Source organism: Kogia breviceps, chromosome 15 (assembly GCF_026419965.1).
Source record: "Kogia breviceps isolate mKogBre1 chromosome 15, mKogBre1 haplotype 1, whole genome shotgun sequence".
Taxonomy (NCBI): Eukaryota; Metazoa; Chordata; class Mammalia; order Artiodactyla; family Physeteridae; genus Kogia; species Kogia breviceps.
This window is the reverse complement of record NC_081324.1, coordinates 65,345,340-65,357,615: the sequence shown is the minus strand read 5'-3', so window position 1 is coordinate 65,357,615 and position 12,276 is coordinate 65,345,340. Positions and strand designations below refer to the sequence as shown.

Genomic DNA, 12,276 nt, shown 5'->3' with positions numbered 1-12,276 from the left:
TATTTTTAGATTATTTTCTATTATAGGTCTTACAAAATATTGATTATAGTTCCCTGTGCTGTAGTAAATCCTTGTTGCTTATCTTATTTTATGTATAGTAGTGTGTATCTGTTAATCCTGTACTCCTAATTTATCCACCCCCCTGCCACCTTCCCCTTTGGTAACCATAAGTTTGTTTTCTATGTCTGTGAGTCTGTCTGTTTTGTATATACATTCATGTGTAAGCAGCTCCTCCTTGCTGATTACTAACCGTGGAATGTCCACAAGCCATACACCTCTTCTGCCCTTGATGGACATCTATCTGGAGTTTCCTTTGGGGCTATTAGTCATAGTACTGTTATGAACATCCTACACATGTCTTTTATACGCAGGTGCACCCATTTCTGTTGACTCCATAACCAGGAGTGAAATTGCTGGGTTGTAGGGTGCATGGCGTTCACCTTTCTTAGGTAGATGGCCAGTCATTTCCCAAAGGGGTTACTCTGGGATGCCCCACATCCTCACCTGCACTTACATTACTCTTTTCATTGTAACCATTCATAGAGGTGTTATAAAGTGGCTTTAATTTGCATTTGCATTGTTACCAATGAGATTAAGCACCTTTTCGTGTCTTATTTTTAAATGTTAGTGGACATTTAGATATTCTCTTATGTGAAGTGCCTGTTCAAATCACTTGCCCATATTTTTACTGTGGTGTCTTTTTTTCCTCAACGTGTGTGTGTGTGTGTGTGCGTGCGTGTGTGTGTGTGGTAAAACACATAACATTTATCATCTTAACCATTGTTAAGTGTACAGTTTTGTGGCATTAAGCACATTCACATTGCTGAGTAACCGTCACCACCGTCCATCTTCAAAACTTTTTCATTTTCCCAGACTGAGACTCTGTCCCCATTGAACACTAACTCCCCATCTCCTCCTCCCAGTCCCTGGCAACCACCATTCCACTCTCTGTCTCTGTGAGTCTGACTACTCTGAGTACTTCATATGAGTAGAATTACACAGTATTTGTCTTTTTGTGACTGGCCTATTTACCATAGCAAAATGTCTTCAGAGTCATCTATGTTGTAGCATATTGCAGAATTTCCTTCCTTTTTAAGGCTGAATAATATTCCACTGTATGTAGAGATCACACTTTGTTTATCCATGCTTCCATCAGCAGATACTTGAGTTGCTTCTACCTTTTGGCTATTGTGAATAATAGCTGTGAACATGGGTGTGCAATTATCTCTTAGAGACCCTGCTTTCAATTCTTTTGGGTATATACCCAGAAGTGGAATTGTGGGGTTGTATGGTAGTTTGATTTTTAATTTTTGAAGAATGACCATACTGTTTTCCACAGCAGCTGCACCATTTTATATTCCCACTAACAGTGCACAAGGGTTCCCCTTTTGCTAATCCTTGCAAACACTTGTTTTTTCTGATTTTTGATAGTAGCCGTCCTAGTGGCTGAGGTGGTGCAGTGTGTTTCTTTGTACTGACTTATCATTCTTTACCTATTCTAGACGTGAACCCTTTGTCATTTATATGCGTTGTACATGTATTCTACTCTGTGCCTTCTCTTTCTACTTCTTTCTGTTTTAATTAATTAATTAATTGTTTGGCTGCATTGGGTCTTTGTTGCTGTGCACAGGCTTTCTCTAGTTGCAGTGGGAGGGGGCTACTCTTCGTTGTGGTGCGCGGGCTTCTCATTGCAGTGGCTTCTCTTGTTGTAGAGCTCAGGCTGTAGGTGCGTGGGCTTCAGTAGTTGTGGCACATGGGCTCAGTAGTTGTGGCTCACGGATTCTTAGAGCACAGGCTCAGTAGTTGTGGAACATGGGCTTAGTTGCTCCGTGGCATGTGGGATCGTCCCGGACCAGGGCTCAAACCCATGTCCCCTGCATTGGCAGGTGGATTCTTAACCACTGAGCCACCTGGGAAGCCCCTCTCTGAGCAATTTCTTAATTTCTGTCACAGTAAATTTCCTGCTTTTCCAGACCCAACCCTAGAATCAGCCTTTTCTTCAAGGAGGCCTTGATCTTTTCAGTGGGGGGTAGAGTTTAAACCATCTGGAAGCTAGGTGTGCTCATGGCTTTTGCACATATTGTTTCTAAGTCCTTTCAGCAGACAGAGATAGGAGCGCGCACATGTGTGTACATGCATATCTGTACCAATTTCTGTATCTGCTTCTCTCCATACACATTAAAACCTCAGAGTTCACACTGATACTTCCAATTCCAGTTACTACACAAGGTTGCTAGTAGCCTTTGCACTTTCCATAATTGTAATCCCTTCCTCTGACAGTGGCATTGGTTATCTATAATAGATTGGTTTATTTTCTCAATCCTAGAATATACAGAAAATACAGATTTGCTCACTGTTAACCACTGCAAAAAACAATTCTACCAGCTGGAATTCAGAATTTATACTTTTTTGTATTTAGCTTGAGAGTTTGAGGGTTTATGGCCAAAACAGTGTGTTCAGAAGATACTTGATTGCCCCCATCCCAACCCCATGTGGTTGTATGATTCATTTGAAATGGAGTTGTGTCCATTTGTTCCCATCGTGTTCCACTTTAGGGTCCCCCCACCCTTGTTTGTTTAATTATTCATTGTGAACACGTGAAGCACTCCCGTGGTTCCACGCATCACAACTGTATGAGATGTGGTCAGAGAAGTGCCCCCCCATCCTCCTTACTCTGTCTCCACCCACTGCTTAGAGGTAAGCAGTCTAATTTTGTTTTTCTATGTTTCTTTTTGCATAAATGAGCAGATGTTTATTTTGTATTTCCTCTTTCTTACACAAAAGTTGACATAATTAGGTATACTTTTGCACTTGGCTTTTTTCCACTTAATGTATTCTAGAAATCTCTTCACACCACTTTTTAGCAGTCTTTCTGTTTAACATTTTTTGTATGGATGTATATAGTTTATTCAGCTACTAACCTATGTACAGGCGTTTAAGATGTCTCCAGTATTTTGCAACTAAAAACAATGCTGCAATGAGTAACTTTATGCAAATGTATTTTTGTCTTATTGGAAATGTGTCTTCAGGTTTAAATTCCTAGAAGTGGGATTGCTGGGCAGGAGGTAAAGGCGTATGTAGCTTTGTTAGATGTCACCAGACTCCTTCTGTAAGGCTCTTGTCAATCAAGCTACATTCTCGCCAACAACTTATGAGAGTGCCTGTTTCCTCACATCCTTCCCAAAGGAGTATGTCATACATTTTCCTTTTGTGCCAGTCTGAGGTGAAAAGTGGTATCTCAATGTTGTTTACTTTGTATTTCTAATATGAGTTAGACTGACTAATCACCTTCTTTCGTACATTTGTGTGAGTTGGTTGTATGTGATTGTTCATTTTGCTCGTTATTCTTTGTGCTTTTTGGTCTCTTTCCCCTTAATTTTTAAGAGTTATTTGTGTATTAGGGATATTAGCCCTTTATCTGTGAGATATTACAAGTATACTTACCCAGTTTCTCATGTGTGGATTTTATTTTTAAACTTTGCTTATTTTTTCTTGGCCATGCAAAAATTTAAATTTTTTCTTAAGATTTTTATGTAGTCAAATTTTTCAATTTTTTATCATTCAGGATTTTGAATGATAAAAAGTCTTGGAATTTATTTTTGATATGGTGTGAATAGGGCTCATTCATCTTTTTTCCTTTGTGAATATACAGTTGACCTAGCACCATTTATTGAAAACTCCATTTTTCTGTACTGCTTCTTTGGTCATAAATCAAGTGCCTATATATATAGTTTGGTTAATTGATGTGACAATATTGTATTATTCTAGTTATTGTGATAATTGCATAGACTTTGATTTGGTGCTCTGATGTATGTTTAACTTTGCCATTACCCAAAGGCAAATTGTAAACAGAGAACTGTGACAATTCAGCCACTTTTTACAGGAGTATGTAGGGTGGTCTTCCAATGTAATTATTATGGAAGGAAAGAATATTTAAATTATGGAGGAAGGAAAATTAGTTCAAAGATAATTTTAACTTTTATTAACAATATAAAAAATGATTTGAAAATGTAAGAGTATGCTAAGTTTATTTACTGATTAGTAGATGAGGTACAAATTGACAGGGAGGGGGTGTAACTTGATTTACAATTTTTTTTTTGCATCACACTTGATAACCAGTTTCATTAAGAGAAACTAGTCTTAAAGAATATGAACATTCCTTAATGATTAATGCAATATCCCCCTTCCTTATTATGTGATCTAGATTTTTCATAATGTGACAACCCTAAATTACCAAAGCTTAATTCTGACAATTCATTTAAAACATTAATCTTCTTTCTGCCTCTTTTTTTAGTAAGACAGATTGACCTACCTAATGGTACTACTCCATATACAGTCACTGACATTTAGAACTGGGAGAGGCTTCAGATTTAGAGATGAGTTGTTTTTGAACCATTTTAATTTGTAGAAATGAATTCATTGTGATTATCTGAGGGTGATTATCTCAATGGGAAACAACATAAGTTGGCTGGTTAACTTGTGCCTTCACCTTAGTGGGCAAAACTTTTGGTTATTTTATTTAAAAGCAGGGTTTTTTTTTTTTCCGCTACAGACCTTTAACTCCTCTTTGTTCTCTCTCATTTCTAGGAGGAGTAAAATCAGATTTCTTCACTGTTTTTCTTAAGTAACAATTTTATACCCAATCCATTTCTCCAGAGTGCTTGTTTTCTTTTTAAAAAGCTCACATTTTTTTTCAGTCATCTTCATAAAACATAAATAAATATTACAAATGGTCTTTCTCGAGTAGTATGATCATTTAACCCTCACTCTAACCATAAAATCTCTAGTTTTTTATTTGTATATTACTTAGGCTTAAAAAAAAAAACAACCCTCCTTTAAATTTTGGCTTAACTTAGACTACTCAAAAAAATAGAGGTAAGAAAAATAAATTTCAGAATAACTTCTCTTAGACATTGGCTCCATCGTTGCATCACTTCAGAGCAGTGAAGATTCCTCCTGACCCTCAGTACTGCTTCTCTCTAGAAACTGCAAGGTGGCATTTCCTGTGGCCTTACAGACCTTTCCTGAGATAGCACATGTGACGTTGCTATCCTAGAGTCACATCCTAGATGAGCGGTAGCAAGGAGGATGTCTGTACTTTCTCCCACCCCTCACTGAATCTGGCACGTGGGGGCACACAGTTGTCTTCCATAACATCTCTGAGTACATTATGATTTTCATATTTTAAAAAGAAGTGTGTGTGGGACTTCCCTGGAGCGTGGTTAAGACTCCACGCTTCCAATGCAGGGGGTGCAGGTTTGATCCCTGGGTGGGGAACTAAGATGCTGCATACTGTACACAGTGTGGCCAAAATAAATAACTAAATAACTAAATAAAATAAAATTAAAAATGGCTTTATAAAAGAAAAAAAGAGGTATATACTAGGGTGAAGATTTAATAAAATTAATTTAAAAAAGAAGTATGTGATCATTTATGAAGCAGTGAAGAAGTTCTGTTTCTGTAGCACAGAGTGATGTGCTTCTTGGTAACTGTCAGAAAGTCCTTGTAGAGTTCTTGAACTCAGCCTAAAAGTCAAGGGCTTTGTTTAGTGTCAAAATTTTATTTAATCTTGTTTCATCTAATCAATTTGTTTTTATCTTCTGTTGCTTCTAGACCAAGAGCAGTGATGACCTTTTAGCTGGGATGGCTGGAGGGGTGACTGTGACTAATGGTGTCAAAGGGAAGAAAAGCACCTGCCCGTCCGCAGCACCGTCAGCATCCGTCCCTGCCATGAGCACCATGGAGAACAGACCCAAGAGTAGCACAGGTATGCGCGCACTCGGCGTGAGGGTTACACTGCCTTTGTGTTTGAGTAGGTGAGTACAGTGGTATTTAGGGAATTCCATCTAATCATAGAAAATTTCAAACATGCATAAAAGTATCTGGTATTTCATCTCTGTGTACTCATCACTCTTATCACCTGATGGCCACTCTTAGCTCCTTGACACCCACCTTCCCCCTCTTATTATTTTGAAGTGAATTCCAGATGTCATCCACAAATATTTAATTATCTTTGAAAGACAAGGATTCTTTTAAAAATATATTCATAATACCATTATCAGTCCTTAAAATACTTAATAATCATTTCTCAAATCATAAATTATTCAGTAAGTATTTAAATTTCTAACTGTCTTATAAATATTACATACATATATTTACTTATTTGTTTGGATCAGAATTTACCAGGATTCACTTAAGGTCCATATATAGTAATTGGTGAAGTGTCTCTTAAATCTTCATTTTAAATCTATGAGTTCATCCCACTTTTTTCTTGCAATTTAATTTTTGTGGAAACTGGTTGTTTGATCTGTAGAGTTTCCCATGATCTTGATGTCCCCCCACCCTTGGGTCGTGCTCTGTGGCTTGCAGAATCTTAGTTCCCCAACCAGGGATTGAACCCAGGCCCTGGCAGTGAAAGCACCGAGCCCTAACCACTGGACCACAATGAAACTGCCTCCCGTGATCAGGATTTTTTTTTTTAATTAATTATTTATTTTTGGCTGTGCTGAGTCTTTGCTGCTGCACACGGGCTTTCTCTAGTTGCAGCGAGCATGGGCCATTCTTCATTGCAGAGCACGGGCTCTAGGCGTGCGGGCTTCAGTAGTTGTGGCACACAGGCTTAGTTGCTCCGCGGTATGTGGGATCTTCCCGGACCAGGGGTCAAACTCTTTTGGTGGTATGTGGGCCTCTCACTGTTGTGGCCTCTCCCATTGCGGAGCACAGGCTCCAGACGTGCAGGCTCAGCAGCCATAGCTCACGGGCCCAGCCGCTCCGCGGCACGTGGGATCCTCCCAGACCTGGGCACGAACCCGTGTCCCCTGCATTGGCAGGCGGATTCTCAACCACTGCTCCACCAGGGAAGCCCTGGCAGGCGGATTCTTAACCACTGTGCCACCAGGGAAGTCCCGTGATCTGGATTTTGATGTTACATTCCTATGATGTCCTTGATTTTATTCTTTTATTCTCTCTGTTAACTATAAATGCCAGTGAATTTAGAGCCTTGATGGGACAGACTCAGGTTCCTTCCTCTTACCCCTGCCAGTTCCTTCTTAGGTAATATTTGTCTGTCCATCAGGAGGCCCATTGTTTCTGGCTGTGTCCTGCTCCATGTTGTTAGCAGCCTCTGATGGTTGATGCCTAGGTCCATTCATTCCAGTCCTACCATTCTTTCTTCCTTCATTAGCAGCAGTTTGTTTCTAGATCTCATTCTGTAGTCCAAGGAGTAATGTTATCATATCTTACTTCTTACACTTACAGAAAAAAACTTTGAAACTTCCTATAAACTTAAGGTCATATGTTTGTAATAAAGTGTATGAAAGCAAATTGGCAGAAATTATAGCAGACCTTCTTTTGCTATCATTATTTAGGCTCTTGTCCCCTCTTTTGTGTATTGGATTTTTTCCTAGCCCATGTTTGCCTACTGTCATCTCTCCTGCTGTGACCCTCTGTGGATTCTTCTGCCCACTCCAGGTCATGCCCCACTGTTAATTGTAATAGCAGTGCAATATGATCACCAGGAGGAAACATGGAAGTCCTTACTTTGCTTTAGAGGCGTTATTCCATTTTATCCTCACTACAGCCCTGTGAAGTAGAGGCTATCATTAGTCTCATTTTAGAGATGGCAAGCTACACTTAGAAAGCTCAAGTATCTTGCTCAGGGCCATGCATTCATTTGCTCAGTGAATGCTTACTGGGTGCCCATTTTGTACCAGGCCTCAAAGCTGGTGATGGAGCAGAGATTGGACCTTAAGTCTTTCGCCCTCAAGCCTGGGGTCATTACCACATTTAATACTCTAGCTTGTGTGGTAAGAAGGAAATTCAGTACTCTAATCCCACCAGTATCTCCTCCTGGTTCTAGCCTTTAGAATTCCCTGGGTGCACACCCATGGTTCCCTGCTGACCAGTGCCTCCTGCCCTCACAAGGCTGGACTCAGTTATCACCTCCCCGGATCAGTTGCCCCATCTTTTCCCTCTTTTGGCCTCCATTTGCAGTTGTTCCTCCTAATCCTGTTACTTCTGCCTTTGAAATCTATTACAGATTTATTATCCCTTTTCTGCTCTTACGGAGATCTAGCTCTTGCTCCCCAAATGCAGGCCTTCCTTTCGTTTTACTGCTCTTCCTTCTTCCTCATGTTTCACTTCGCATCCTCTAGCTTAATTTCCATCAAAGTAGTCTTTCTCTGTGTTTCTTCTCTGCTCAAGAAAATTTATTCAACGTTTGTTGCTGCAACTCACCAAGTTCTCCCTGGCATTCAGGGCCCTATGGAAACCTTCCCTTGCTGCTTCCATCGACTGTAGGACCTTACTTTCCCTTCCTGTGTATGATGCTGCTTCCACTACCTTGTCCTTATTTGTCGTGTGGCCACCAGCATTCCCTCCCCTGCTCTACGCCTGATCCCTGGCAGAATTAGTGGCTGTCTTCCCACATCATCCTCCCTCATGTAGACCTTTTACTCCCCATTACCTGGTTAGCCTGTTGCCTGCCATATGAAGAACCAGTTCGTTCGTTAAAAATATTTATTGGTCAGGTCTAGGACTTATTTTTCAAAGTAAAAAATAGTCTAATGATTTCCGTAAGCGTTTGTGGGTATTTAAACATATTCCTGTTCTTTTTATATTAAATACATGATCATGTCAATTGTTTGCACAGGTTTAAAATTTTAGCAGTTAAGTAATGGTGTGCTTGTGCAGCATATTTGATGAACGTGCTGTTATAACTTAGCAGTGATTCATCATCGTTTTCTAACACTTAGGGAGGCAGAGTGGCATACTGCTTAGACTGCCTGCCAGTGTGTGAATCTTGGCTCATCCATGTATTACCTGTGGGATGTCAGCAGATTATTTAACATCTCTTTTTGGGTTTCTTCATCTGTAAAACAGGATGATGATAATGAAGCTTGTGTAAATTAATGTGTATGAAGTGTTAATATGTGTATGTAGTAAGTATAAGTGCATGATGTCTATTCTAATAATTCTTGTTATTGGTACTATTCGTGACATTTTATGGTGTGAAAAATTTTTGCATTTACTTTGATCGTAGTTTTTGTGGTTATTGTAGGTAGCTTAGGTTTTTTGTTTGTCCACAGGCTGCCTCTCACTTCTGGTCATCTGTAATCTTCCTTCACTGTCTGTTTCTGCCGTATTTACTACCTGACTGGCTATCCCTAGAGTCACCTTCATCTGGCTTGCCCTAGATACTATGTCCCTGGCCACCTGTTGAAAGCCATCATGTGTATAGTTTTTTTTTAATGTGAAAGTTTTATTGAGATATAATTCACATTCCATAACACTCACTCCTTTGCGGTATACAACTCAGTATATAACTTCATTTTTCATTGATAATTAAAAGATGATTGATCTTCCAGTTTGGAGGAAACAACTTTACAGTAACCAGACTCTCAGGCAAAATTAGTATAGGTCAGAATCACTGTGTGATTATGATTATAGATCCTTAGATTATATCTCATCCGACCTGGGGCATAACTATGTGCCTTTCTTTTTAAAATTTATTTATTTATTTATTTTTGGCTGCATTGGGTCTTTGTTGCTGCGTGTATGCTTTCTCTAGTTACGGCGAGCGGGGGCTACTCTTCGTTTTGGTGCATGGGCTTCTCATTGTGCTGGCCTCTCTTGTTGCAGAGTATGGACTCTAGGCGCACGGGCTTCAGTAGTTGTGGCTCATGGGCTCTAGAGGGCAGGCTCAGTAGTTGTGGTGCACAAGCTTAGTTGCTCTGCGGCATGTGGAATCTTCCCAGAACAGGGATCAGACCTGTGTCCTCTGCATTGGCAGGCGGATTCTTAACCACTGCGCCACCAGGGAAGTCCCACTATGTGCCTTTCTATTGCTAAGTTTTTGCCTTATATTCTTTGTCTTAAACATGTAGGCACGAGTTCTTCAACCAAGCGGAGCACTTCCACAGGTAATAAAGAATCCAGTTCTACTAGAGAAAGATTACGTGAACGTACCCGACTAAACCAGAGCAAAAAACTACCTTCTGCAGGTCAGGGGGCTAGTGACATGGCGTTGGCTAAACGTTCCCGCAGTCGCACGGCTACGGAATGCGACATTCGTATGAGCAAGTCCAAATCGGACAATCAGATCAGTGACAAAGCTGCTCTGGAAGCCAAAGTGAAGGATCTTCTCACATTGGCAAAAACCAAAGATGTGGAGATTTTACATTTGAGGAATGAACTCCGAGACATGCGTGCTCAGCTGGGCATTAACGAGGATCCTCCTGAGGGGGATGAGAAGTCCGAGAAGGAAGCCATCATTGTTCACCAGCCCACTGACGTTGAGTCCACTTTATTGCAGTTACAGGAACAGAATACTGCCATCCGCGAGGAGCTCAACCAGCTGAAAAATGAAAACAGAATGCTAAAGGACAGGTTGAACGCACTGGGCTTCTCCCTGGAGCAGAGGCTAGACCATTCTGAAAAACTGTTTGGCTATCAGTCCCTGAGCCCAGAGATCACCCCGGGTAACCAGAGCGATGGAGGGGGGACTCTGACTTCCTCGGTGGAGGGGTCTGCCCCTGGGTCAGTGGAGGATCTCCTGAGCCAGGATGAAAACACCCTCATGGACCATCAGCACAGTAACTCTATGGACAACCTGGACAGCGAGTGCAGCGAGGTGTACCAGCCCCTCACGTCCAGCGATGACGCCTTGGACGCACCGTCGTCCTCAGAGTCAGAAGGCATTCCGAGCATAGAGCGCTCTCGGAAGGGGAGCAGCGGGAACGCCAGCGAAGTGTCCGTCGCTTGTTTGACAGAACGGATACACCAGATGGAGGAGAACCAACACAGTACGAGTGAGGAACTTCAGGCGACTCTGCAAGAGCTCGCTGATCTACAGCAGATCACCCAGGAACTGAACAGCGAAAACGAAAGGCTCGGAGAGGAGAAGGTGATTCTCATGGAGTCGTTATGTCAGCAAAGCGATAAGTTGGAACACTTCAGCCGACAGATCGAATATTTCCGCTCCCTTCTAGATGAGCATCACATTTCCTATGTCATAGACGAAGATGTAAAAAGTGGACGCTACATGGAACTGGAGCAGCGCTACATGGATCTAGCTGAGAACACCCGTTTTGAACGGGAGCAGCTTCTTGGCGTCCAGCAGCATTTAAGCAATACTTTGAAGATGGCTGAGCAAGACAACAAGGAAGCTCAGGAGATGATTGGGGCACTCAAGGAGCGCAACCACCACATGGAGCGAATCGTTGAGTCTGAGCAGAAGGGCAAGGCAGCCTTGGCAGCCACGCTGGAGGAGTTCAAAGCCACAGTGGCCAGTGACCAGATCGAGATGAATCGCCTGAAGGCCCAGCTGGAGAACGAGAAGCAGAAAGTGGCGGAGCTGTATTCCATCCATAACTCCGGAGACAAGTCTGACATTCAGGATCTCCTGGAGAGTGTCAGGCTGGACAAAGAAAAAGCAGAGACTCTGGCCAGTAGCCTGCAGGAAGATCTGGCTCACACCCGGAATGATGCCAATCGATTGCAGGACACCATCGCAAAGGTACTGTTTAAGTAGATAGAATGTTCTGGACTAGTGTTATGCGGCTGCAGTACATGGCATGCTTACTGAGAGCCAGCAGCCCTGGTGGTGTGTCATTAGCTTTTGTTAATTAGATGTTTTTTTAAGCTTCAGAAAGGTTTTCTTGTATTGGGATGGAGTGAAAAGTATTCTTATAATAACGTCACTTCCACTCACTTGTACTTTGTTACTGTTTTCCTGCCTGTGAGAGGATGGGGCTGGAGTTACAGCTAACTGAAGTTGTAACAGAAGTTGTCCCTAGTTCTGGGTATGCCCAGGGGAATATGTCATGCAGTTTTACATCCTCCTCTGTAGTGTAGTTTGGCATAAGAAAAATGGAGAGCCAGTATTCCATTCTCTGGGACCAGCAATGTCTGCCTCTTCTTATCCTTTCATGGTTATAGTATTTCAAGTAGAGTTCTGTTGTGATTTAAAAATACTTTTGGAGTGTGAAGGCTCCTATTTCTTAGAGGCCCATAGTTTGTTGCTGGTGGGGACCTTAGTGATCATTGGTCCAGCCCCCTTCTTTTACACGCAGTGTGATAGTGAGGACTCAGTCAGAACTGCAGCCCAGGGTTGCTGGCAGTCGCCAGGCCTCTGTGCCCCACGCAGTTGCTGATGTAGTGTTTATTATTATTTTTTAAAATATTTATTTTTTTGGCTGCGTTGGGTCTTTGTTGCTGTGTCCAGGCTTTCTCTTGCTGTGGCGAGTGGGGGCTGCTGTTTGTTGCAGTGTGAAGGCT

General features: G+C 41.7%; 1 protein-coding gene across 5 annotated transcripts in view; it reads left to right on the top strand.

Moving 5' to 3' along the window:
• The window catches only part of SPECC1L (sperm antigen with calponin homology and coiled-coil domains 1 like), a 123,463-nt gene that overhangs the window by 31,684 nt on the left and 79,503 nt on the right, over window positions 1–12,276 (top strand). For 3 of the 5 annotated variants that reach the window (XM_067014396.1, XM_059040097.2, XM_067014394.1), the window contains 2 exons: window positions 5,614–5,767; window positions 9,885–11,515. In XM_067014396.1, coding sequence (XP_066870497.1) covers window positions 5,614–5,767; window positions 9,885–11,515 — 1,785 coding nt within the window. The remainder of the gene's footprint in view (window positions 1–5,613; window positions 5,768–9,884; window positions 11,516–12,276) is intronic. The other 2 variants (XM_067014397.1, XM_067014395.1) reach the window with 1 other exon arrangement.